This window comes from Triticum urartu, chromosome 7A, assembly GCF_056163025.1.
Source record: "Triticum urartu cultivar PI428250 chromosome 7A, HENAU_Tu73, whole genome shotgun sequence".
Taxonomy (NCBI): Eukaryota; Viridiplantae; Streptophyta; class Magnoliopsida; order Poales; family Poaceae; genus Triticum; species Triticum urartu.
The window spans coordinates 616,285,857-616,313,834 of NC_141879.1; the positions used below are offsets into that span (position 1 = coordinate 616,285,857).

Sequence of the window (27,978 nt, forward strand, 5' to 3'; positions counted from 1 at the left end):
TACAAGTGATCCAGATAAAGCACTCTGCGCCCCCTCCTAGGCTCCCTTCTCCTCTCTCCCACTATGGCCCAATAAGGCACATATACTTTCCGGGGGTTCCGATAACATCCCGGTACTCCGGTATATGCCCGAACTCACCCGGAACCATCTCGATGTCCAAACATAGGCTTTCAATATATCGATCTTTATGTTTCGACCATTACGAGACTCCTCGTCATGTCCGTGATCATATCCGGGACTCCGAACTACCTTCGGTACATCAAAACACATAAACTCATAACACCGATCGTCACCGAACGTTAAGCATGCGAACCCTACGGGTTCGAGAACTATGTAGACATGACCGAGACTCATCTCCGGTCAATAACCAATAGCGGAACCTGGATGCTCATATTGGTTCCTACATATTCTACGAAGATCTTTATCGGTTAAACCGCATAACAACATACGTTGTTCCCTTTGTCATCAGTATGTTACTTGCCCGAGATTCGATCGTCGGTATCTCAATACCTAGTTCAATCTCGTTACCGGCAAGTCTCTTTACTCGTTCCATAATGCAACATCCCGTAACTAACTCATTAGTCACATTGCTTGCAAGGCTTATTGTGATGTGCATTACCGAGAGGGCCCAGAGATACCTCTCCGATACACGGAGTGAAAAATCCTAATCTCGATCTATGACAACTCAACAAACACCATCGGAGACACCTGTAGAGCATCTTTATAGTCACCCAGTTACATTTGATAGCACACTAAGTGTTCCTTCGATATTTAGGAGTTGCATAATCTCATAGTTATAGGAACATATATAAGTTATGGTGAAAGCAATAGCAGTAAACTAAACGATCAAAGTGCTAAGCTAACGGATGTGTCAGGTCAAATGACAACTCTTTGTCCATGGCTAGAAAACTTAACCATCTTTGATTAACGAGCTAGTTAAGTAGAGGCATACTAGTGACACTCTGTTTGTCTATGTATCCACACATGTATTAAGTTTCCGGTTAATACAATTCTAGCATGAATAATAAACATTTATCATGATATAAAGAAATATAAATAACAACTTTATTATTGCCTCTAGGGCATATTTTCTTCACACCACTCTTTATATCATCACACCACGCATCTCGCTAGTTAATCCCGAACGGAGATAGCCTTTATCAATTTTATGGGCGGATCAGCTTATTAACGATCATCACACCACGCATCTCGCTAGAGTTGATCTCTTTTATGCCCTTTGGCCGGGCGATAAAACCTGGGCGAAACGCCAAAACACGTGTGAGGCTGGCAGAAGCAACAAAAGCTACATAGAGCCCATATGCCAGCCCAGGGCCACTTGGGATTCCACGGCCGAGCCTCGTCCTACTACTATGTGCGACAACAAGACTCTGGCACGGTGCTCAGGCGCTTCCCCGGATGGCTCTTTCCTGCTTTTGGTAGCGCAGGCACAGAAAAGTGTAACTCCTCTCCATTCTCTCCCCCCCTTTCCACCTCGCCCCCCACTCCCCCCTCCCCCCAGGAATCCTCCCCACCTTTCTGTTCCGTCGCCTCGACAGATCTCTCCAGCCCTCCCCCCGCTCCCCAATCCGAAGCGGCGGCGAGCTCGCGCCGGCGGAGATCCGCCGCCTGAACCGGGTATGCCACGACCCCCCTTTTGTTTCAGTCCGAATCCGGAGTTGCATTTACCCGGGCCGCCGTTCGGGTTGCTGTGGAAATGGAAAGGCGGCCGGGATTTCCAGGCGCCTTCTCCTGGCCGCGCTCTTCGATGCCCCTGCGAGGTTAGGGGATAGGGGTTTGGTTCTACGGAAGGGGTGAACAGTTCTTTTTATTTTGGGGAGGCGGGGGGTGGGGTGGGTGGGGGGGGGGGTGGACTGCTGGTTTGGGGAATTATTGTTGTGTGTTTGTGGGCGTGTCAACTTTATGTTTAGCCTAAAGTACATAGGGTTTCTGTTGCGCAGTAACTGTAGATGAGGAAATTTTAGTGGTCTTCCATTTCGGGGAGTTTCATGGCACCTCGTCAGGGAAATTATGCTAATCTGGGGTTTTGATTTGAGTTCTCCACTTGCTGGAGAGCCTCGACGCCACCTCGACCCTCTTATAGGGTTTGGCGGGATTGCTTATCCGCGAAAGGGAAATGAGAGAGTCATCATCTGAAGCATGCAATCGGCGTGTATGAGAGTCAGTGCAATTTGCAGGGGTGTTAGTTGCTAGTACAAGAGGTCCTGGGTTCAACGCGGCCACTCTGCACTGCACTGCAGGGGTAAGGCTTGCTTCGTACTACCTCCGTTCGGAATTAACTCTGAAATGAGTGAATCTACGCACGTTTCAAACAGAGGGTGTATAGTTCTAGCACTGGGTCTGGCCTTTTTTTACTCCCTCCGCCCGCAATTAGCTGACGCTCAGGATGTATCTGGACGTATTTCAGTGCTGGATACATCCGTTTGAGCTTCAACTAATTCTGAGTGGAGGAAGTAGTTGCTAGTACAAGTTATGAATCAGTCATAAACAAAGCCAAATGTGTTAACACAAACAGCACAGCAGGGATTCCGTCCCTCCTGTAGCTGCACCCCACAGATTTCCAATCAAAGCAGCACCTGTCTCAAGTACTTTGCGGATGTGCAACATTATCTGTCTTCAGATTCCATGACAATGCCCTCAATTGAGGCCCCCTTTTGCTTAGATAGGTTGTTGCTCCATTGTTAAGTGGTGTAGCCTTTTATTATTGCATCTTTCCAGATTGTTAAACATATGGTCTGCTGATAAAATAGCATTAACCTCGAATTATCCTTTTTACTGTGTTTCCAGGTTTTCATAGTTTCAACAATCCTGCCGGAATGATGTTTTAGCATGATTATAGAAGTGAAGCCTTGTAAATGTAGATTCTGAAGCTCTGTCATTGCTACACACACACCTGGATCATGGCACCACGCAACAGAACTTCATCTAGAAGGCCTCTCTGGGTCATCGTCTTGATTGCTTTTGTCTGTGCGATAGTCACTGGAGCTTATCTTTATAAACCCCAACATTACACTGGTTGCTACTTGTCCAATTCCTGTGGTTCTCAGCCTCCTCTAGAACCTGTGAGAGTATATACTGATGATGAGATAGCTGCTCGTGCTGTAATGCGAGACCTTGTTCTGTCACAGCCTGTTCAGTCAAAGAATCCGAAGATTGCTTTCATGTTCTTGACACCCAGTTCATTGCCTTTTGAGAAGCTTTGGGAAAAGTTCTTCATGGTACGATTTTTGGCACTATTTGCAAAATTAAAATCAATACATCTCTGTCTAGTCTTAACTGGAAATTTGTACACCTCAGTGGTTGAACTTGCATAATGTGCTACTAATACTAATGTCTTCTCCTATTTGGAAGAAATGGATTATTAATTGTCATGCCTGTCTTATGATAAAACTTAAAATTAATAGACCTACCCCATGAAAAGTACGGGATGTGCTCACTTGCTAGTTGCATGTGCATGGATATCGAATACTGAATCCAGCTGCTTGGATGTATTGTTTCAGGGACATGAAGACCGATACACAATATATGTGCATGCATCAAGAGAAAAGACAGTTCATGCAAGTCCAATATTCGCCGGCAGGGATATTCGGAGTGAAAAGGTAAATTACTAAAATGGATTTAGAGATCGCCTCTTTTTACACTGTTTGTATTGATTTAGAGCCTTGTTTCATACTTTTTGAATTGATCTAGAAATTAAAGGTTTTCTAATATTCTATTCCCTCCGTCCCATAATATAAGAACATTTTGCAAGCTAAAACAGCTTACAAAATGTTTTTATATTATGGGACGGAGGGAGTATATAATACATTCATCCCCACTCTATTTTCATGGAATGGTGTAGTTTGTAGTCAAGGCTCAGAGTCTGTTAATGCTCTTGAACCAGTATGGTTTGTGGGCACTATCATACCCTGTAAAGTCGCCTGCTGCCTGATAAGCATAGTCGATCTAAGTCTGTTTCACAGTTTGACATTTTAATTGTTTGAAAAAGTAATAGTTCAATTTACCTGTAGGTGGTCTGGGGTACAGTTACTATGATTGATGCAGAGAGGAGGCTCTTGGCAAATGCACTGCAAGATGCTGATAACCAGCATTTTGTTTTGCTGTCTGAGAGGTTAGTCATTTCCTTTGTTCTCATCTAAATTTAAATTGAATACCCTTATCCTGATGCTTTGTTTTTTATTGCAGTTGTGTACCACTGCATAACTTCGATTATGTATATAGTTATCTCATGGAAACAAACATCAGCTTTGTTGACTCGTAAGTGAGCGTCCTGAAGGTTATGTTACAGATGATTCTCTATAGATGCAAGTTTTTTTTCTAATATTTTAAGCTGAACATATGCCTGATTGAGGACCTGTTGTTTCCCTCTTATTCATTATTGGTACACACATCATGGCCTCACCATTGACATGCCAATTATTGTTCAGTTTCGATGATCCTGGTCCACATGGAGCAGGTAGATACTCTGAGCATATGTTACCTGAAATCATCAAGAGGGATTGGAGAAAGGGTGCACAGGTGATAATTTCTATGCTTGATTTCCCTGGAAAGTGGAATCCTTTTCTCCTTTACCAAATTCAAGTTATTTAATCGCATAAAATTGGATTATCAGAAACCTCGCAAAAATGACAAGAATAATTTAACAGCCCTTCTTGTATCATATGGTTGCCAATTGTTGCATCACATTTTTCTTCTCTTTGCACTTTCAGAACTTAAAAACAATTTTTTGAATTTCAGTAGCCATCTGTTTTCTAATTTAAACAGTTGGCATGTTTTCCTATAGCCTAACATCCCACATTCTGGCGTGTTCTCCTCTTGCAGTGGTTCACGGTGAAACGGCAGCATGCAGTTCTTATACTTGTTGACACTCTTTACTATGGAAAGTTCAAACGTTACTGTAAGGTACATATCAGCTAATTTCGAAGAAAACCAAAGAAAAATATCATGCTGTGCCTTTTCCTTGAGAATTATATTGCCATAATGCGCCCCCCCCCCCCCCCCCCCCCTAGATGTTTGTGTATGACTGTAAGGCATTTGCCCTTTGTATGATATGCAACATTTTATACCTTAGTAATAGTACATATGAAAAAAAAGGTAAATCTCCATGCTACCGCATAACAGTTGTTTCAGCTAGTCTTGTTTGGTCTTAATGATTCAGCTATCACATAATAGTACAGGCCCACTTTGTTTTTTCATGGTCATGAGTTTCAAATGATCTTTAGGTCACCAGGGAACCAAGCTCCTTGCCCCTTGGTTCCATTAGCAAATGAAACCCGGGTACAGAGTTTTGTCCAAACTGGACTATTGTAGTTCTTTTGAAACACATAAACAGACAGCTACTGAAACAAGGGTGAAATTGTGGATTATGATTCATTGCTCATGATAACTATTACTGTCGACCTAGCTATTCATATCTGGATTATGTATCCTGTTTATGTACAATATTCAGCATTGTGGTCTAGAACTGTAAAGCGGAAAACATAGAGAGGGCTGCTATATCACTGTTTTAAGTTAGTAGTACTACGTTCTTCTAATCAATTGCCGATTTTCCATGACCTACAAGGTTGTTTGATTTCTTTTTCTGTAGTTTCGTGGAAATCAGATCATTGTTCTTTCCTGATTTGTATGTTGCCACTCATCTTGTGATCATTGCACTTTGCAGCCTGGAAATGAATATCATAACTGCTATTCTGATGAGCACTATCTGCCAACCTTATTTAACGTAAGCACTCAGAAGCTCCTAACCAGTTTTTTCTTTCTTTTTGTACTTTAGGCACCAGTAATATCATACTACTATTGTGCCTGCAGATGGTTGATCCAACCGGAATCGCGAACTGGTCAGTGACACGTGTTGATTGGTCTGAAGGAAAATGGCATCCTAAAGTTTATAGGGCTGTTGACACAAGCTTTGAACTGCTTAAAAGTATAGCGGTGAGTTATACTCGCACATAAAAAAAATGAAAACAGGAGGAGGAGGGGAACGGGGGTGTTATTATATTTAGTTAATTTGTGCACAATGCATAGTTTTGGAATTTGTCTAACTAAACATGAAATGTTTGCAGTCCATTGACGAGAGTGTTCATGTGACCAGCAATGCAAAGGTATATAGTTATTATTTTGATTATTCCCCCTAATGAACAATTCCACTGAACCCACAAAGTGCCAAGTTGCTGCTTATACATTTTCTGCAACCACATGGCTGTGAATCATCACCGTCAACATCATCCCCTTCTCCGTGGAGAATCTCACTATTCATCATGTTCTTGCAGCACGAAATGCAGCGAAGACCGTGCATGTGGAACGGCATGAAGAGGCCCTGCTACCTATTCGCACGGAAATTTTATCCCGAGGCGCTCGACACTCTGATGAACATTTTCTCGAATTTCACCGTCATATGAGTATGACGGATGCCTCAAGGATTCTTTCTTCACACCGATTGTTGCCCGCCGTGGCGCTGCAGTCCAGGTGCTGTTGTGTTGTAGCTGGTGTCAGAATACAACTGCTTGTTTAGCAGAGGTTTGCACGTTTTCAGATGGCACCTGACCTGGCCTGCTGATCTCTGAAGCAAATTCTCTCAATGGTTAGGCTATTTTAGTAGCAGCTCTTTTAATGGCGATTTTTGCTGGTGTAGAACAGTGGCAACTGCAAAACTAAATGAACCAGTTCGTCTGACAGAAGTGCTCTGTTTTATGAAATTGATGCCTGATCTAGTATGTGCCTGAAATGAGTCAAAAAAAAATTGGGGGCACCTGAAATGAGCCAGTTCGTCTGACTGAGATGCTAAAGCAGACGGGCGTCTTTTATTTTGCGTCTTTGCCATTGCGTAGTAGTCTGAATCTTTTGCACTATATGAATGAATTATAATAGAAAGACTGATATTTTGTAATATCTATATGAACATATTTGTAAAATTGACTGGGAATCAATTAATTATTAGTCGAGTGAGACCACATTACATTTATTTGTGCTAGATAAACATATTTTAATTACATGCTGGATGCTTTTCTTAGATTTGTATGAGCAAACTTATAAAATCGACTGAGAATTGGTTACTTCCTTAAATCTGGCCAAGTTTATAAAAATAAGATTAACATACCAAATCAATAGATTCATCATTGAATATGTATTCATAGCATATTTATCTTGTAATAGAAAATGTTTATCTTTTTTCTTTCTCAAAGCACAAATTGTTGATGGATCTTTGGGTGGTATAGCCCTCTAAGGGTAGCAGGTAGCTTTATACTCCCCTTCAAAATAATTGCTCTCTCCGATCCATATTGATTGTCCTGGTTTAGTATAACTTTAGTACTAAATCGAAGACAATTAATATGAACCGGGGGATACCATTTTAAAATAGTTGTAGTCAATACATCTCCGACTTTCATCGTCAATGTGTAAATCTATAATGAAAGACTCCACAAGAAAATAACATCATTACACTAGTACATGATTCCCTCATCAGCAGCATTCGAAGTTGCCTACTAGCAATGTTTGAGGGGCACAAATCGGCCGCTCAATAATTGTGGGATGATGGAGAAATGGAAGAAAAATCGGCCGCTCAATAATTGCAGGATGGTGGAGAAATGGAAGAAAAATCAAACGAAGATCATGGCGCAAACCGGCCGCTCAATAATTGCGGGATGGTGGAGAAATGGAAGAAAAATCAAACGAAGATGGCTGCTGCTCGATCCCAATCCAACGCTAGGTGATGCGTCCGGATTTGTTGCGAAATCTCGGTGGTTTGGAATTTAGTAATTTCGACTATTTTGGTCTTATTATGAACGAAATTATGTTTTCGTATATTCGTAGTCGAAGTTGAAGAAGATTTACGAAACACATAGAGCATTGCTGCTTTATTCTACCAGTTGAAGACACAAATCCATGTGACATTCATGGGAGACTCCTCATAACCTAGCCGATTTAGAGGTCTTTGATAAACACAAAACTCAAGTAAGCTACACCTTAGCCAATATAAAAACAAACACGAACTTCTCTTAAAAGGAGCCTATTAGGACGTTACGATCCCATTTCTACTGTTACTCGAAGCCGGATCAATCAACAGGCAAAGGACGCAAGAAAGCGGCATCCCATCCCATCCCATCCCCACCGATTTTCAGCAGCAGCAAAGCCCTCTTCTTGAGCTGCTGCTGATGTATACTGTAGAGTAGTTCCATCCTACTCCACCACGATCTCAGGCATCGTCAGCATGCTTGCGTGGCCGCCGCCGCCGCCGCACCTGCTCGCCCTGGCGCTCCGGCAACACCGCCTGGTTTCTCCGGCAGCGCAACCGGCCCGCCGGCTCGAGCACACGCCCCCCGCTTTGGTTCCGCATCCCTCGTCGCGTACCGTGTCGCAGCAGTCGGCCGGAGCTGGGGCGCAGGCTTTCGCCTTGGCGTGACGCCCGCAGTTTTCCTCCTCGTGCTCTTCGCTCTGGTGACTGCATTGGATTTGTTGCTGGTCAGCAGCTGACGCGTCGATCAGTATGGAGTGCTCTTGGATTGCCTCGGCCGAGCTGGTGCTGTGCTCGTCGTGCTTCTCTTTGCACTGGCCATGGCCATGGGAAATGTTCTTTCTTGTCACCAATTGGCTGCTCGCCTCTTTGCTGTGGTGGTGGCCCTGACCATGATCTTGACAGTGGTGGCTGTCCGTGGGGTGCAGCTTGCTCGGTTCTTTGCAGTGGCTGTGGCCATGGCCATGGCCATGACCTTCACATCCATGCCTCTGGGGGTGGTGGGGGGTGCCGGGCTCTTTGTGGTCGCCATGCCCATGCCCGTGCTGATGATGTTCATCGCCGCAAGCATGGCCACCAGCAGACGACGAATCCGCGCAGCCGCCAGTCGCTTTGCACGGACCGCCCGAGCAATGGTGGGACATGCCATGCTTCCCGGGGCGAGATCCATGGTGAGAAGAAGCGCAGCATTTCTTCCCCCTCCCGCCGTCTCCCCCCCTCAGCAACATCATGCTGTACATGATCACCAGCAAGCACGTGCCGACGTCCGCCAGCACCGCCGCCCAGACGAGCGGGTGCCCGGCGAGCGCGAGCCCGACGATGGCGAGCTTCGTCGCGACAGAGAAGACGATGTTGGTGACGATGGTCCGGCGCGTCCTCCTCGCCAGCCGGATGGCCTTGGGGATCCTGCGGACGTCGTTGGACATGAGCGTGACGTGGCTCGTCTCCATGGCGACGGCCGAGCCGGACACGCCCATGGAGACGCCGACGTCGGCCCTGGCCAGCGCCGGGGCGTCGTTCATGCCGTCGCCGACCATCAGCGTGGGGCCGTCCCTCGCCTTGAGCTCGTCGACGATCCGCACCTTGTCTTCCGGCAAAAGTTCAGAGTGAACCTCGGCTAGAACATTTCCCAGCTGCCAGAAACACACTAGTTAGTTAGAGGCTGTTTGGGTCCTAGAAATGAAGAGAGTGCACAACTGCCAGAGATTTTATTTTTACCTGGTTCTGGGCATAGGTGGCAGCGGCAGTGCTATCGCCTGTGAGCATCACTGACTTGATGCCCATGGATCTCAGCTCCCTGATGGCTTCTGCCGATCCAGTTCGGCAGACGTCCGAGAGACCGAATAGCCCGACCAACTCCTTGTTGCAGGCCACGTATCCAACGGTGACCCCTTTGATGTCATTTACCTCTGGAACTAGAACATGAAAATATTCTAACAAGATTATTTACTAACTCAAAAAAACAGTGTTTCAGACAAGGGATATTCCTGAGGTTCGGTGCAGTGCTAACTAGCAACAGAACTGTTTCACATGAAGATTCACATTTCTTTACCAACCTGTTTCACATGAAGCCCTCGACAAGATTCTTCTGTTCCCGACGTATACGCCTTGCCCGTCGATTTCACCGTAAATCCCCTCACCGGGGTAAATCTGAAACTCCACCACATTCTCCGATTTCGGTTCCACCGAGTTTGATCGAGCATAATCAACAAGGGCAGCTGCCATTGGGTGGCTCGACCTGCCCTCCACGCTCGACACCCTGCAGAATCCATGAAATTAAGTACATATACATAAATACGCAACACACAAGAAACTTGAAGAAAACAAGAGTGCCAGAAGAAGTTGATTCAGTTCAGAGCGTGACATGTACAGGGGACTGGCACTCACCAGTAGAGCAGCTGTTGCTTTGTAACACGTTCTCCGACTGCCCGGAACTCCGCGACGGAGAACTCTCCGCTAGTGATTGTGCCGGTTTTGTCGAAAGCCGCGACTTTGATCCCGGCCAAGGACTCGAGCACATCCCCTCCTTTGATGAGCAGCCCGGTCCTGGCGGCCTTGAGCAGCGCACAGAAGGTGGCGACCGGCGTCGACAGAACCAGAGCGCACGGGCAGGCGCTCACCAGAAGCACCAGGGCCAGCTGAAACCAGTGCCTGAGGTTGCGCGCTCTCACGATCACTGGCGTCACCGCCACCGCCGCTGCCATGACGATCACCGCTGCAGGTGCACTCATGGAAAACAATGAGAAAAGAAAACCCAAATGATGATCAACTATCTTTGTGCAAGTATCTGAATCTATTTAGCAGCTTAATTATATACCAGGCGTGTAGTACTTGGCGCAGGTGTCGATGAGCCTCTGCGTCTCCGATCTGCTGTTCTGGGCCTCTTCAACCAGCCTCGCCATCTTGGCCACCGCCGAGTTGTCGGCCATGGCCGTGGTCCTCACGGAAATGTAGCCTGAAATCACCATTGCCAGTAATGTATACAGAGCACAGACAGGATGAACACAGACATTTTCTTTTTCTTTTTGACAGGACAAAACTGAGACAATGTCTGTGAGCTCATACCGTCTATGTTGAGGGTGCCGGCCCAGACCTCCGAGTCCGTCTGTTTGGCCACCGGGAAGGACTCTCCGGTGAGGGTCTGCTCGTCGACCTCGCTCCGCCCGTCGACGACGACGCCGTCTATCGGAACGACCTCCCCCGCCTTGACAGCGATCACCGTGTTGACCTTCACGTCCTGGGCCGCGACCACCTGCCCCGTCTCTGCTAGCACGGCGTTCTGTGGTGCCATGCTCATCAGCGACGCCATCCCGGCAGTGGCCTGTACACGTCAACGGAGCATCTAATCATTTTCTCGCATGGAAAAGGATAGCACCTTTTTTTTTTCGAAAAGGGGGAATTCCCCGGCCTCTGCATCAGAAAGATGCATACGGCCATCTTATTAACCAAAAAGTGCCTTTAAGAACTTGCAGTACTAAGAGATGTATTGCTTTTAGTGGGGGAGTACGACTAATTTTAACATGCTCCCTCTTACCTCCTCTTTTCACATGCATGAGGGATAAGAATGTAAGATTTAATTAGACCACTACTTAATCAAATCAATGATTAAGATCTATTATGTAGTCTTAGGATCTTACCTCTCATATGAAAAGGGGAGGTAAGAGGGACAATCATAAAATTTGCCGGGGACTGATAATAAAGTTGCATTTTGCCTGCCAGCCTTCTTTCCAAGGAATAACTAGGTTCCTTGATTATCTAACTCCACTAGGTATAAAGCACTTGTTGTCGTTTGGCTGACAATTTCCGGCCAGCAGAGGGCATGCTCAAACGGCCCAGCCAAACGGCGAGCAATGGCAGACAAAAAATCTGTTGGTAAAGATGTATGGGGGCTAGCTAGCTAGTGCACGTCCAGATCCCACAAGCCTCTGGACCCCTTTACTGCTAAGTGGGTTCTAATGAGAGGACCTCGGCAATCATGCAACTGTTTCCTCTTTTGAGCCTAAAGATCGAAACTATTTCTTTTTTTCTTCCTTTTTTCGATCAAACTATGTGTGTGTGTGTGTGTGTGTGAGAGAGAGAGAGAGAGAGAGAGGAATGAGATTGTGAGACCTTGCAGCTCGCCCTTGTCTCGAGCCACTCGGCCGTGGTGAAGAGGAAGACGATGAAGCCAGCCTCGGAGTAGTCCTTGAGTGCAATTGCCCCAGCAACTGAAAAGGTGGCGGTAAAGTAAAACATGTAAGAAAGGTGTGGCTAAATATCAGTCTACCGAGACTTAACCAAATCTCAGTCAAGTGACATAACGTATAAAAAGAAAAAGAAAAAGAATTCGCACGGAATTTTGCATGGATCTTTCACATAAGATCTCACAAATATAGCATCAAACGAGACTTGGTTTTCTCAGAGTTAATTCTGGTACACAAACAAAATCTCTAAAAACAATGCCCGGAAGAAAATGTTACTTTGTGCTAAAGGAATCTGATACCCTATCTGGGGTGACATGACCCGGCCACATCCACATTCACCTGGCAGAAAAAAAAAATACAAACTTACCTGCGATGAGCATGAGTATGTTGACGTCCAGGGTGAGCCTCCGCGCGGCGGCGACGCTTCTGAGAACGATGGGCGGCAGGCCGGCGGCCGTGGCGACGAGCGCGAGCCACCTCAGCGGGCGCCAGAAGTGCTCGAAGAGCGAGACGACCAGGAGGACGCCGCAGACGAGCACGTAGGGGCTCGGCCATTTGTTGATCTTGTTCTGGCCTGCGCCGCCGTACGCCCGCACCGACGCCTCTAGCCTTGCCTGGTTCAGCGCCTTGACTGAAACGACAAAAGGAATGAGCGGCCGGGAAAAGGCTTCAGTTTCTGTATGTGTTGTTGCATTGCAGGTGTAAAATTATTCGGAGTCAGCGATTATTAATATGGGTTCAAGAAGGTACTTCCTCAGTAAATAAATACTCCCTCTATAAAAAGATATAAAAGCGTTTAGATCACTGGGAGTGATAACCAAAACTTTTAGCACACCTCTAGGTTGACTTATGCGACACGACGCGACCAGTGGGTCACGACTGTCGACCCGTAGTTGGTTGTTCAGTTGTGTGTGCTTTTATCGACGGGTAGTATTTGTGCGATGAGCAAAGATTATTTTGGGTCGAGAAGGAGAGTAGTAGAGAGCAGGGACACATGTTGGATCTGGTTCAGGAAGAAAGAAGCGCTGGAAGAGCCAAAGCAACGACTTGACGCATGCGTTGATTGCCTCACCGATCTGGGCCTGGGAGATGGCGGCGGCGTCGTGCACGACGATGACGGTCCGGGAGGGCACGACGACGGTGACCTTGTGCACGCCGGCGAGCGGCTCGAGGAGCTTCTCCACCAGCGGCACCTCCGACGGGCAGCAGATGCCCAGCACGTCGAAGTAGCTCTTCTCCTGCCTGCCCGCCATCTCCCTCCCTCGCACTCTTGGCGTTTTCTTGGTCCTGTGGAAAGAACCTGCACGTGATACGCGCCGGCAGCAAGTGAGTAGACAAGGAGTGTGGTTCTCGCGCTAGCTAGTGTGGCGTGGATGGTTCACGGATTAACGAATGGGATGGAATCTTAGCCGGCTCTCGCCATGAACTTACACCCGACCCGGCGCCGGCGACCCTCGTATGTGACCTGCCGGCCGGCGTCGCAGTTGGAGGCGGAAGCAGGGAGGCAGGATGTGTGGTGGTGGTGCGCTAGCTTAGCTGCGGGACTTGTTGGGAGGGGGGGCGAGAGTATTTATGGAGGATCCTGTGCAGTGCAGTGCAGTGGAGTGGACACAGGGGTCTGAGGGAGAGGGAGAGAGAGAGAGAGAGGGAGGGATAGGTGGATGCTGACGAAGGGAGCACTGAGGCGGCGGACTGGAGAGCTCGGCAACGGCAACCCTGCCTTTTTCCTCGCCCAGGGCTTGTCCTTAGTTAATCGACACACAAGTTCACTCTGAGAGATAAACAAATGTCGCACACGGAATGCAGAGACAGAGGCCAGAGAGAGAGAGAGAGTGAGAGAGAGAGAAGATGGAGATGCGTGCACTCACCAGTCACCAATGGAGGAAAGGGAAGCGTGGTCGGCTCGCTGAAAGTACCAGAAAGCAGAGAGAGAGAGAGTGGAGAGTGGAGGGAGAAGGAAAGGGAAAGAGATAGGGAAAGAGACAGGGAAGTCTCTAGTCCGTAAAAAGTCCTTCCCTATTTGTTTTCAGAGACTAAAAAGTCTCTAGTCCCTTCCTAGAGGTTATTAAATGACCATGTTGCCTCTAATATATAGAAAAATAACAATTAAACAACACCGTGGGATGACGGCCAATGGGTGCATGGAGGGGCATTGTTGGAAAAGTCCCAAAAAATCCCCAAAAGACTCTCCTTGATAGTCTTCTTCATTTAGTCCCAAATGACTAGTTTAGTCTCTAAAAAGTCTCTTCCGTTTGGTAAAAAAAGTCTCTAAGAGGGACTTTTTCTAGTCCCTACACAAAAAAGTCCCTGAAAACAAACACCCCGTGAAACGCAACTCCATCCACCTTTTCGTTTTCGACCGCGCGCCCCGTTTCGTCTGTGGCACGCTCCTTAATTAATCCGCACTTGAGAAAAAGTTTTTGCCTTTCCATACGCATCGTTTCTTGCTAACCCATTTTCTTCTCCTATTATACAGTTTTGTTGTGGCACGCTCCATACTCACTCTGTTCTTAAATATTTCTTTCTAGAGATTTCAACAAGTGGTTACATACGGAACAAAATGAGTGAATCTACACTCTAAAATTTGTCTATATACATCTGCATGTGATAGTGTATTTGAAATCTTTTAAAAGACAAATATTTAGGAATAGAGGGAGTATGTACCTACAATCTTTGTCAGAGGATATCCTAATGCAATTACCAACGGCGCTACTTACAGCACATCTAGATATATTGTAGCAAAACTATAAGTGATAGGTGTCACAAGTAATAGCACTTCTATTTCTTTTCTTTTTTCGCGAAAATAGCATTTCTTTCTCAAAGGAAAAGAGAAATAGCACTTCTTTTTCAATAGTGGAACTCAGCGTACATTCTCCGTTCCCTTCTCAGCTGCCTGCTTCCGTTTCTATATTTGTTTTCGGAGAAATGAAACCAAAAGGTATTCTGATCATTATCAAGAAGGAAAAAACAATGGCCAGTTTAATGGAAAGACAAAAAATAGACAAAATGAGTAGCAAAAACATTATATCAAAAAACTATAATGCCGTCTTCTTCCTTTGATTGTACATTCCGTACACACGTTTGGATACCACTCTTCTTTTCTTTTACTGACAAAAAGGAAAACTAAATGTTTTTCTCTTCCCAATACAGTTACCAATGATTTACTGACCAAGGACTTCATTCGACCATCCATGGATCTACCAATATTACTGATTTTGTCTCAACTCATATTAATTTCCTTGTCATTAGTGGAGAGCCACTTTCTAGTTTGGCCTCACTTTTCGCTTCTATTTCAGTAGATCTTTTTTTCTTGCGGTCAAAAGGTCTTTTCCTTTGGAATGCGTAGGTTTTGCTTAACCAATGTGCGGATCAACATCGCTAGCAATCGAAAATGATACATGAGACCTCCTCAACGGAACAACATCCCACCGTATTACACTACTATCGTAGAAAAGGTCACACAAAAAGGACTCATTTTACACAGAGTGATGCTATACTTTTTAATAAAACGAGTAATTTGAAGGGAAACTTATGACTAGTTCTAAAAAAGTTGGACTTTTGATGGAGTATCTTTTGAAATAAAACCTATGATAATTCAGTGTGGCCCATGAATTCTAGGTACATATTTACTGCACCCGCGTCTAGTGGCAGAGTTAGTTAATGGCAGGGTGGCCCAACAAGTGTTAGATTTCCCCCTTGCCTATATATTATAGCAATGCTCAGAAAATATATTATATCAACATGAGAAAATAAATAAATTCATATAAACAATTTCACAGTTGAACCATCCAGACCACGGGCTAGTTAATATTGGTCGGTCTAGCGGTAACAATGCTTGTTGGTTGAGCCAGGTTCTATACAGTGTATCTAAGTTTGTATTAATAGACTATAATACTATTATTGAGGATTTATCCCGCAAAAAGAACCAACTGACCACACCTCATGCCCCAGGTTAATCCTCTCTCTTTCTCTCTCTTGTAAAGTGGGATGGGAATCGTTGCATGCTACCACGTACTTGGCCATCTATAAACGAAGTTAGAGTCGGCGCGAATATATGGATTGATTTCGGAATATTATTCCTGCATGGCCGCTACTAACACCTGACTGCGTGTAGATCGATGGGCAACGTCCTGTCGATCGGATGCTTGGTGAGTAGAAGAGGGAAAGCGAGTGCAGAAACGGGATCGATGCCGAACCTATTCGATCTCCTTCTTTGGCGAAAGATTATATATACCATATATATACTCGATCAACAAACCGTTGCCGGTGTCGATGGGCGATAGTCCTGCCAGCCTCACGTAAATCGATCTCTTTAGCAGCCTGATCTGCGTTTACACTGACTCGGGTGAGCCTGCAGTGAGGCGTGCGTCCGAAATTTTGCGCAAACGTATGCATGCAGTGTTGGAAATATGAGCAAATTACTACGAGATTTAATCCAAATGAATAGAAGATAAATCATGACTACATCAATAGAGATTAAACTAATCATATGAACTAGCATAGCAGATGAAAAGATCACATCTAGGGCACATACTAGAAAGATGAATTCTACCACGATCTCGAACAGGAAGGATAGAATCACATACGGTGCAGCGGGAGCAACACCGCCGGCGTTGACGTTGTCACCCATGTCGTCGAGGACGAGGTTGGCGAGGTCGGGGAAGAAGTCGTCGTTCGCGAAGTCGTCGCTGCCAGCAGTCGCGCGAGTGCGCTCCCCAAAAACCTGATCGCCCCTCTCCCGTACAGGATCACGAGAGGCGGGGTTCCGTAGGCCTGCTATCCCTTCTCCCGGTGCACGCCGAAAGGAGGGATGGAGAAGACTTGCTTGGCGGCGCAGTGTTCTGGAACGGTGGTGAGAAACCATACGAAGCGGCGGCCGCTAGGGTAGACGTCTGCCTGACTATATAGTGCGGGCCGGGTAGGTCGTGGGAATAAACCCCACGTCCAAGTCGTTACGATCCAAAAGAATCGGAAACGGTTCAGTAATTAACGCGTCCGTTAATTATTAATTAATGACTCATTAATTTTCCCGAGCAGCAAAAATATAGACAACGTGCATAGCTCTGTCCTCGGCTCGGCTCAACCCCGCAACCCGCGGCGCGGGGCGGCGTGGCGAGGCGAGCGAGGAGGAGGAGCGCGCGTGTAGGTCTTCTCTTCTCATGCTCATACAAGTGGTAGAAGAGCCCACCTTATAAAGAGGTGCAACTCTCTCTCAACTTCCGGGGTGGGACTAAACTTTAGCCTCACTCACTCCACTCACATATGTGTATGAATGGGCCAAGAGAATTTCAGAATTTTAGGTGGGCTTTGGGCCAAAGGCCTACTAGCAAAATTCCAACAATCCCCCACAAAGTCTCATTGGCACATCTCATCATTTAGTTCCAAAATATTGTTTATATACCGGTGCTTAGTGGAGACTGTGAAGTTGAACTTCCACTTAGAGATTTATGCTACACTAGATCACAACTTGAATAGTGGACTATGCCTTGAACCACACGTTTTCTGCGAGACTAGTTTCACACAAATTCTTGACCGATACTTGGCTGCCGCAAGGCTTCCCCGCGGGTGGAGCGTATACGTCATACTCCAGGGCCTTTTCATGAATTTATTAGAGAACACCCAATTCTCACAGACTGCGACGTTAACAGTCAAATTCATATAGGTGTGTTCCTCAGAAGATGTTCTGCAGGACAACATCTCTGCTTACCCGAATAAGCCACTTGGAACACATTAAGATAAGTATCAACCTGCCATGCAGATCAAGAGAGTATTGCATCTTCACGAAGTGGGATAGTTAATATAGGGACACTCTCCTCCCAGCTAACCAACAGCTTGTCTCCCACTTTTACTTCACGGGATCTCCGACCACATAGAGTGGGTTACCACTATGGACAACTCATGCGATGGGTCTCAAACCCATCTCCATCGATACATTATCTATCACATTACGTGATAGACCCTTTGTGAAGGGATCTGCCAAGTTTTTCGACGTCTGGATATAATCCAATGTAATAACTCCGGAGTTCCTCAATGTTCTGACAGATTTTAGTCTCCTCTTCACATGTCTTGAGGACTTCATATTATCCTTCGAACTGTTTATCTTGACGATCACAGTTTGATTATCACAGTTCATCAGGATAACGGGGTATTGGTTTTTCAACCATAGGTAAGTCCATCAAGAGTTCACGAAGCCACTCTGCTTCAACAGTGGCAGTGTCCAATGCTGTGAGTTCTGCTTCCATAGTTGACCTCGTTAAGATGGTCTGCTTGCAAGACTTCCAGGAAACAGCGCCACCACCAAGTGTAAAAACATAACCACTTGTGGCCTTTATCTCATCAGCATCAGAAATCCAGTTTGAGTCACTATAACCCTCCAGTACCCTTGGATACCCGGTGTAGTGAATCCCATAGCTCGCGGTGCCTTTCAAATAGCGCATAACTCTCTCAAGCGCATGCCAATGATCATCTCCCGGTTTTGACACAAACCGACTCAGCTTGCTCACAGCAAAAGAGATGTCAGGCCTCGTGGCACTCGCCAAATACATAAACGAACCAATAATCTAAGAATACCTCAGTTGATCTCTAGCAATCTGTCGATTCTTTCGAAGCAACACACTAGCATCATATGGAGTTGGAGAAAGTGTGCAGTCGCTATACCCAAAACGACTCAAGACCTTTTCCACATAGTGAGATTAAAGCAGTGTGACCCACCATTCTCATCTCTCAACAGCTTGATATTTAAGATAACATCAGCTACTCCTAGATCCTTCATCTCAAAACAGCGAGATAAGAAATCCTTAACCTCCTTGATTAAATCAAGTTTGGTTCCAAATATCAATATGTCGTCGACATATAGACAAAGAATAACTCCTTCGCCCCCACCATAGCGATAGTACACGCACTTGTCACCATCGTTTACTACAAAGCCGACAACAGTTAATGTTCTTTCGAACTTCTCATGCCACTCCTTAGGAGCTTGTTTAAGGCCATATAAAGACTTTAATAACTTGCACACCTTTCCTTCCTGACCAGGTACTACAAAACCATCTGGCTGATCCATGTAAATTTCCTCCTTCAACTCTCCATTGAGGAAAGCTGTCTTAACGTCCATTTGATGAACAAGAAGACCATGTGAGGCAGCCAGTGATAGTAGCATCCGAATTGTGGTCAGTCTAGCCACGGGTGAGTAAGTATCAAAGAAGTCTTCACCTTCTTTCTGGGTATAACCCTTGGCCACAAGCCGTGCCTTGTACTTTTCAATCGTACCATCAGCTCTAAGCTTCTTCTTGAACACCCACTTACATCCTATAGGTTTGCACCCATAAGGACGGTCAGTGATCTCCCAGGTACCGTTAGCTAAGATGGAATCCATCTCGCTACGTACAGCTTCCTTCCAGTAGTCAGCATCAGGAGATGCATAGGCTTCTGAAATAGTACTGGGTGTGTCATCCACGAGGTACAAAATGAAATCATCACCAAAGGACTTTGCAGTCCTATGTCTCTTACTCCTCACAGGAGTTCCATTGTCACCCTCAACAGGATTCTCAATGTGTTCCATCGCAATGGTGGGTTCAGGAATTACAGTGAATTCCTCACTAGATGAATTAGGTATCTCCTGATTTGATGAACTCGACATATCCTTCATAGGAAATATGTCCTCAAAGAAAGTTGCATTATTTGACTCCATAATCGTACCAACATGCATGTCGGACACCTCAGATTTTATTATCAAAAATCTATAGCTGATGCTATGAAAAGCATAGCCCAGAAGAACACAATCCACGGTTTTTGGTCCAAGCTTGCGCTTCTTGGAAATTGGTATATTGACTTTCGCCAAACAACCCCAAGTACGTAGGTAAGAGAGTTTCAACCTTTTCCTTTCCCATTCCTCAAATGGAGTCATGGTCTTATTCTTTGTGGGAACCCGGTTTAGGACATGACACGCAGCCATTAGCGCCTCCCCCCACCATTCCTTGGATAGACCCGAAGTGTCTAACATGGTGTTAACCATATCAGTTAGAGTTCGGTTCTTTCTTTCGGCTACCCCATTTGACTGGGGTGAGTAGGGAGGCGTCATCTCATGGATTATACCACGTTCCGCACAAAATAGATCAAATTCATTGGAAAAATACTCTCCACCACGATCGGACCTAAGCCGTTTAATTTTTCGATCAAGTTGGTTCTCTGCCTCAGCTTTATAGTTTTTGAAGAAAGTCAAAGCCTCATCTTTTGATTTCAGAAGATACACATAACAATATCTAGTGGAGTCATCAATCAACGTCATGAAGTATCTCTTTCCACCTTTTGTCAACACGCCATTCATCTCACAAAGATCAGAATGTATAAGCTCTAGTGGCGCCAAGTCTCTTGCCTCTGCAGTCTTATGGGACTTGCGAGGTTGCTTAGCTTGCACACATACTTGGCACTTAGAGCCCTTGACAGGAGAGATTTTCGGAATTAAATTCATATTGGCTAGCCGCGTCATGCATCCAAAGTTAATATGACAAAGTCGTGAATGCCAAATATCAGACTCATTATTGTGGCAAACATTATTAATAACTTTAGTGCAAATATCTGACAAAGATAGGCGGAACAAGCCTCCGCACTCATAACCTTTTCCAATAAATTGTCCACACTTAGAAATTACAAATTTATTGGATTCGAAAACCAACTTAAAACCATCTCGACATAAACGGGAACCGCTTACGAGATTTTTATTGATGGACGGCACATGATGAACATTCTTCAGACGCACGGTCTTCCCCGAAGTAAACTTCAGATCGACCGTACCAACACCTCAAACGATGGCATGTGACCCGTTCCCCATCAGCACGGGAGAAGTCCCAGTGGCCTGGTAAGAAGAAAACATGGAGGCGTCAGCACAAACATGTACATTGGCACCGGTGTCAATTAACCAATCAAGGGATTGAAATACTGAAAGGATGGTAGAAAAAATAACGTACCCTGATTCCTTCATATCAGTATCACCGATGACGACATTAGCGGACTTGCCGCTCTTCTCATGTTCGCACTCCTCAAAGCGGTTAGAACACTTCGGAGCCCAGTGATTAGGATCACCGCAGACATGGCAAAGTCCCTTCCCCTTCTTATGAGAATTCTTCTTGAAGTTGGTAGAATGTGATGGCTTGTTCTTTGTATCAAACTTGCCTTTGCCCTGAGTTTTGTTCTTATTGTTTTTGAACTTGCTGGGCTGGAAGTTCTTCTTCTGTACCATGTGGGCACTAGAACCTCCCTCAGCAACTCGAGAACGTGTGTCCTTTGCTCTCGCCTTCTCTTCAACATCAAGAGTACCAATGAGATCCGCAACGAAAAACTCCTGTCTCTTGTGTTTCAGGGAAGTAGAAAAATTGTTCCACAAAGGTGGAAGCTTGGCAATGATGCCTCCGGCAACAAATTTGTCCGGTAACACACACTTGAAGTACTCAAGTTCTTTTGCGAGCGACTGTATCTCATGAGCCTGCTGTACAACAGGGCGCTCATCAGTCATCTTGTAGTCATAGAATTGCTCCATGACGTACAACTCGCTGCCGGCGTCCGAGGCACCAAACTTGGCCTCGAGCGCAGCCCACATGTCCTTGCCGTTGTCAAACGACATATACGAATCCACAATAAAGTCATCAAGAACACTCAGAAGAGCGCCTTTAAAGAGGGTATCGATCTTCTCAAAAGCTTCCAGCTGTGCTGGATTAAGATCGCCCTCAGGCTTGCCCTTGGTGGCATCATAGAAGCCCATGGTCTGAAACCAGTAGACTGCTCTCGTGCGCCACCTCTTATATTGCGCCCCCTTAAAGGCAGGCGGTTTCAGATGCGCAGCAAAACCATTCGGAGTAAATTGCCTATAATCAGGTTTTTGGATTGTTGGAAATATGAGCAATTACTACGAGATTTAATCCGAATAAACAGAATATAAATCATGACCACAGCAGCAGAGATTAAACTAATCATGCGAACTAGCATAGCAGATGAACATATCACATCTAGGGCACATACTAGAAAGATGAATTCTACCATGATCTCGAGCAGGAAGGATAGAATCACATACGGTGCAGCGGGTGCAGCACCGCCGGCGTTGACGTTGTCGCCCATGTCGTCGAGGATGAGGTTGCCGAGGTCAGGGAAGAAGTTGTCGTTCGCGAAGTCGTCGCTGCCAGCAGTCGCGCGAGTGCGCTCCCCAAAAACCTGATCGCCCCTCTCCCGTACAGCATCACGAGAGGCGGGGTTCCGGAGGCCTGCTGTCCCTTCTCGCGGTGCACGCCGGAAGGAGGGATGGAGAAGGAATAAACCCCACGTCCGAGTCGTCACGATCCAAAAGAATCGGAAACGGTTCAGTAATTAACGCGTCCGTTAATTATTAATTAATGACTCATTAATTTTCCCGAGCAGCAAAAATATAGACAACGTGCATAGCTCTGCCTTCGGCTCGGCTCAATCCCGCAACCCGCGGCACGGCGCGGCACGTCGTGGCGAGCGAGGAGGAGGAGCACGCGTATAGGTCTTCTCTTCTCATGCTCATACAAGTGGTAGAAGAGCTCATCTTATAAAGAGGTGCAACTCTCTCTCAATTTCTGGGGTGGGACTAAACTTTAGCCTCACTCACTCCACTCACATGTATGCATGAATGGGCCAAGAGAATTTCAGAATTTTAGTTGGGCTTTGGGCCAAATGCCTACTAGCAAAATTCCTAACATGCAGTACACCGTCCCTAACTATTTGACTTAAAATTTTCTAGATATGTGTTCTCTCCATTCCGAATTACTTATCGCACAAATAAATAGAAATGAATGCATCTAGAATTAAAAATACGTCTAGATACATCTATTTTTATGACAAGTAACTCCAAACGAAGGAAGTATATATCTAAACAAATTTAAGCCAAGTAATTTGGGACGGAGGAGTACTACAAACGAAGGCGACCGAGGATCACGTCCAAGTAGGTTCTGCGTACGACCAGCTGGTTTGCTTCCTTGCTCGCGCCCTGTAGACGCCTTCGTGCTCCACGCCGCCATGCGGGGTGTAAGATTTGGTGTTTGATTTGTTTTTTTCTCACAGGTTAAAATGGTTAATCTGTCCACATAAAAATTTGCAGATAGCATTTAGATTTGGCTATGAACACATCTATTTATTTTCAGATTTTTTGAACAATTGAAAAGGGAAATTTTGAAGTGCGAGAGCATGTGCTCGTGGGAGATGAATTGGATTTCGGAAACTCATTAAGCAAGCATAGTAAGGGATGTGCAATCGCTGATATGCCAGTATCGTAAGTCGACATGCATGTATTTCCGCAAAGAAAACAGACATGCATGTATTTAGGGAAGATAAGAACCATCACACTACTGGAGTTTGAAACTTTGCCCAGTGCCAGATTGTTTGCCAAGTGTATTCCATTATATACTAGGCAAACATGACCTTTGGATGAACTAGCAATGGTGGATCTCCCGATGGCGTCCCAACGGTCATCTTGCTCCCACGCTCCGCCCGCGCACCGTGTTGCCTCCGGCCCCCGTCGTGCCCACACCCAGCCCCACCCGCCGGTCCGTCGCTCCGACGCCCGTCGGCCAGATAACGCTCCTGCCTGCTCGCGTGTTGGTACGGATGGCTCCGCCCGTCCGGCCTCCGATGTCCCGTTACCGGGCCGTTCCAGGCCCGCCTCGATGGATCTTGAACCTGGCAATGATGGCTGGACGGAGGTGCGCAGCCATCGCCACCAGCGCCGTCAAGAGAAGTTGCCCATTGTCAGCCGTTCGCCGGGGCCCAAGCTTCGGATTCCTCGGTGGCTGCTGGATAGGTGTTTTAGGTGTCTGGAGTCGGGGCACCATAAAGAGGTGTGCACCGGTGAGATCCGTTGCCATAAGTGCTGGATCTCTAGACACATCGCCCGTGACTGCCCCCCTCCTCTCGCTCCTCGCCTCCCCCCCGCCGCCCAGATCCGGCCGGGCTACCCAGCGCGGCGCCGCCCGTTCGCTGGTCCGGTCGCCCCCCTCCTTCGAGTCGTCACCGCCGCCTGCCACCGCTGCAGTCCTTGGCGCACTACCCTCCGCTGGCCCAGGTGCGCTTCCCAGGGGGGGTCCTCACGCATGGGGACCCAGATCTACGGCCGGAGCGCGGCGGCGGAATCATCTCCCGCACCCCGGGTATGGATGCGCTGGAGGCGGACTTTCGTAGCCGGGCGCTGCTGGCCACGGTGGGGGGCCAGCGGCCGGCCATCTCTCCGGAGGCCCTGGTCCAATCCCTCGCCCGGATCTGCGGCGTGGAGCGGCGGCATGTCAGGGTGGAGGTCTCTCATCCGGTGGATTTCTTCATCACTTTTGCCTCCACTGCGGACTATGATAGGGTCTTCCTCGACTCCGGCAAGCTGCGCTGCAAGGGGGCGCCTATCGCGTTCCAGCGTTGGCACCGGAGCGCGCTTGCCTCCAGTGGCTCTATGGAGTTCTTTTGCCGGCTAGGGATTGAGGGGCTGCCGGGGAATGCGTGGGAGTGCAGCGCCATGAGCCAGCTGCTCAACAATCTCAATGGCCAGCTGGTTGAAATCCTTCCGCCGGATGACCGGTGGCAACTCCAGGTCACTGCCTGGTTGAAGAATCCATCGGCGGTCCCGAAGATCTATGATTTGGAGATTCCGGAGCCGGTGGGCTTTCCGGCCTCCTTCGAAGAAGACAACCCGGCATCTCCTCCTCTCCCTGCCCCGCCGACTGAGAGGATCACGCTCATCCACCCGCTCACCATCCATGTCATCGATGTGGTGGATCGTACTGTCCCATACTTGGAGCTGCGCCCCAATTTCCAACCAGATGATGACAAGGATCTCACAAGGCGGCACGACTATTCGAGAAGCTGCTACTGGGGCAGGATTGATGGTACCGGAAGGGGCAATGTGCCCAACTCCGGTGGGCATCCATTTGGCGGGCCTGGTGGCTATGGCATGGCAGGCGACTGGGGAGGTGGCCGCAGGGTCATGGGTGTCCTGGCGCCGGCAGGGGGAATGGCGGTACCCGCACGCCTCCTTGCTCCGGGGTCTGCTCATCCTTGGGAAGCTCCGGTCCAGGCGACGCGCTCGACGCTGATGGCGGCCTCTGGGAGGCCTGGCTCGTCGTCCTCTTCGATGGCCGCAGCAGGTGCGCACGCTGGCTTGCCGGCTGGGAATGTGGCTGGGAGTCCAGTCGCCGGGTCGCTCCTGGCCGCCGTGCGCTCTTGTGGTTCTCTGGCATCAACTGCTGTTGGCTCGAGGGCCCTGGCGGACACGCCCTTGCTGCTCGGCTCCGAGGCTTCCACTGCAGTTGGATCTAAGGCACCTGGAATTCCGCGCTCTGGGCACGCCACCGCATCAAAGACTGTCCTTCAGCCCGGCATCTCAAATGCAGGCGGGGAAAGGCACTCAGGAGATGGCGGGGATGATACACGCTAACCAGGCTGGGGAAGAGGAGGTGGAGGTTCAGGGATGCCTGGGGCACCCACAAGCTCATCAAGAGGACAACACCGACTTGCTCCAGGAGGTGGGCTTATCCGTGCGGGTAGCGCCGACTCGCAGTGCCAGCTCCAGCCCAATCCAGACCCCCTTCGCCGTTCCTCTGCCTCAGCACATGCTGCTGCCGCCGGCATCGGCTGGGGTTGGAACGGGCACTATGCAGGGGCCTATGACGGCATCGGAGACACTGAGGCTCGGCCTGGTGGCGTCCCCGGCGCCGTCCATTCTTGGCCCCAGGCCGGCGGCGTCGGCCCCTGTCAGGCGCAGGAAGGCCCTCCCGCCCAATTTTACACCCAGGAGGAGCACTAGGCTGTGCAAAAATGCACCAGCCCACAACACGGGGCCTGTGCAGCGGGCGCAATCGGTGCTCCTGAAGCGGATGGGGGTGATTCAGGCTGAAGAACAGGTCTCTTCAGAAGCTCTAGACGATTACCTCAAGCTGTTCGACAAGCCGCTTGCTCCGCACCACGTCAAGGCAATCACCGCGATGTTCGCTCCCGGGGAGGTCGACTTCGACGAGCCTCCACAGGCAGGCTTTGATGCCTTCTCCCTGCCGGAGATGGTAGAGCCGTGTGGCGCATAATGCTGCTCTGTTTTATCAGTGGTTCTGCTTTTATCCTCATGAGTATGTCTTTAGATGTCATGGTATGGAATGTAAGGGGGCTCAATAACCCTGCTCGGAGGAACGCAGTTAGGCTTTTCGTGCAATCTCTCAATGTATCCCTAGTTTGCTTTCAAGATTCCAAGTTGGCACTGGTGAATGACACTGTGGTTCGGGAAACTCTGGGGCCTGCCTTCGATGGTTTTGATTTCCTGCCGGCTGAAGGAACACGTGGTGGCATGTTGTTGGCTTGGAAGTCTGATATACTGCGGGTGACTAACATCCAGAAAGAGGAGTTCATGATATCGGCACAAGTTCTTTCTCTAGCAGAGGGCAAAGAGTGGTTGGTTTCTTCGGTGTATGGGCTGCAAGAAGACACAGACAAAGCAAGATTCCTTGAGGCAATTGTGCAGTTTGGAGACCGCGTGAGCTTGCCGTGGATCCTGAATGGAGATTTCAACATTGTGTGCAACCCAGAGGAGCGCAGCACTGGGAGAGTGAACAGGAGGCTGATGAATAAGCTTCGGCACACGATCAACAGGTTGGGGCTCCACGACATGCCTCTGATTGGGCATCGCTTCTCTTGGTGCAATCAACAGGAGAATGCCATCTTGGCAAGGCTGGACCGTGTGCTCTTCAACAATGCATGGGAGGACTTGTACCCCATCAGTGATTTGCTTCCGCTTAGCTCCAGTATCTCAGATCACACCCCTCTGCTGCTCACCTGTTCGTCCATACGACCAAGGGCTTTTCGGTTTCGCTTTGAGAATTATTGGTGCAAGCTGCCTGGCTTTTTGGATGTGGTGAAAGACGTCTGGGCTCCAGAGGTTCCTGGGAGTGACCCCATGAAAATCCTCAACACTAAACTTCACAGAACTGCAAAAGCCCTACGCAGCTGGGGTCAAAGGAGCATGAGCCAACTGACACTTCAGTTCTAGGTGGCCAGCGAGTTGATCTTATGCCTTGACAGCGCGCAAGAAAGATGTCCTCTTTCCAGTGAGAAAAAGAAGCCGCGTGCTTTTCTCAGGGGGAAGTGCCTGGCGTTCGCATCCCTCGAGCGGGTGCGGCTGCGGCAGAGAGCCAGGGTTCGGGATCTTCGGGATGGGGATGCCAACTCCAGATACTTTCATATGAAGGCCAATGGGCGACGTCGGAAACACCTCATACCGTATCTCAAACATGGGGATAGAACAGCTACTGCCATGGAAGACAAATTGAGTATGGCCAGCGAGTTCTTTTGCAGGCTGATGGGCGTACCGGATCAGAACCTTAGGAGAGCCTGCCTGCGCCTGGAAGAATTGGGCTTGAGGATGCTGTCACCAGAGATGGCCGACAGGCTTGAATCGGAGTTCACGATCGATGAGGTGAAGTGTGTGGTCATGGACATGCCCCCTGACAGGGCACCAGGGCCGGACGGTTTTTCAGGGCTCTTCTTCAAATCATGCTGGGACGTCATAGCCACAGATCTGATGGCGGTAATGAAGGCTCTGCATGACGGCCGCTTCTACTCCTTTGGAGGTCTTAACACCTCGATACTCACCCTCCTGCCCAAGAAAGCCAACTCACTGGAGATCGGTGACTTTAGACCCATCAACCTGATACACGGGGTAGCCAAGATATTTGCTAAGGTCCTCGCTACCCATCTGGCTCCCCTTCTGCCAAGTCCGATTTCGAAATCTCAGAGTGCTTTTGTGACTAGCCGCAATATCCACGAGAACTTCAAGTTTGTGAGGAACAAAGCTAGGTTGCTGCACAGACGGCGCTGCTCCTCGGTGCTAATGAAAATTGACATATCCAAGGCCTTTGATACTCTATCTTGGGAATTTCTTCTGGAGGTGCTGTCTGCTCGGGGATTCGGTCGGAGGTGGCGTTCCTGGATTTACGGGCTGCTATCCACTGCCTCCACCTCCGTCCTTATCAACGGAGAGCTTGGCCCCCCTTCGCCATCGGCCAAGGCGTTCGC

General features: G+C 47.9%; 3 protein-coding genes across 5 annotated transcripts; 2 read left to right on the forward strand and 1 right to left on the reverse strand.

Annotated features, from left to right (window-relative positions):
• Positions 1-1,340: 1,340 nt before the first annotated feature.
• Positions 1,341-6,731, forward strand: LOC125523539 (glycosyltransferase BC10). 2 transcript variants are annotated; one of them, XM_048688563.2, is made up of 11 exons: positions 1,341-1,635; positions 2,806-3,236; positions 3,519-3,617; positions 4,029-4,129; positions 4,204-4,275; positions 4,446-4,536; positions 4,840-4,920; positions 5,681-5,740; positions 5,827-5,949; positions 6,081-6,119; positions 6,288-6,731. In XM_048688563.2, exons 2-11 carry the CDS (start codon positions 2,919-2,921, stop codon positions 6,414-6,416), a joined length of 1,113 nt encoding a protein of 370 aa, XP_048544520.1. In that variant the 5' UTR covers positions 1,341-1,635; positions 2,806-2,918; the 3' UTR covers positions 6,417-6,731. The 2 variants fall into 2 exon arrangements, with proteins under 2 accessions (XP_048544520.1, XP_087391692.1); XM_087535566.1 differs by having other exon boundaries at positions 1,438-1,457.
• A 1,112-nt stretch (positions 6,732-7,843) lies between these two features.
• LOC125523538 (cadmium/zinc-transporting ATPase HMA2) lies at positions 7,844-13,518 on the reverse strand. 2 transcript variants are annotated; one of them, XM_048688561.2, is made up of 10 exons: positions 13,363-13,518; positions 13,004-13,231; positions 12,299-12,562; positions 11,858-11,955; positions 10,814-11,069; positions 10,566-10,703; positions 10,136-10,463; positions 9,805-10,007; positions 9,467-9,663; positions 7,844-9,381 (listed from the first exon to the last, which is right to left on the reverse strand). In XM_048688561.2, the coding sequence occupies exons 2-10, from the start codon at positions 13,182-13,184 to the stop codon at positions 8,194-8,196; spliced, it is 2,853 nt and encodes a 950-aa protein (XP_048544518.1). In that variant the 5' UTR covers positions 13,185-13,231; positions 13,363-13,518; the 3' UTR covers positions 7,844-8,193. The 2 variants fall into 2 exon arrangements, with proteins under 2 accessions (XP_048544518.1, XP_087391691.1); XM_087535565.1 differs by lacking the exons at positions 11,858-11,955; positions 13,004-13,231; positions 13,363-13,518 and having other exon boundaries at positions 12,299-12,436.
• A 12,478-nt stretch (positions 13,519-25,996) lies between these two features.
• Positions 25,997-26,953, forward strand: LOC147960712 (uncharacterized). Its single transcript, XM_087533507.1, has one exon. It carries the CDS (start codon positions 25,997-25,999, stop codon positions 26,951-26,953), a length of 957 nt encoding a protein of 318 aa, XP_087389633.1.
• Positions 26,954-27,978: the final 1,025 nt, after the last annotated feature.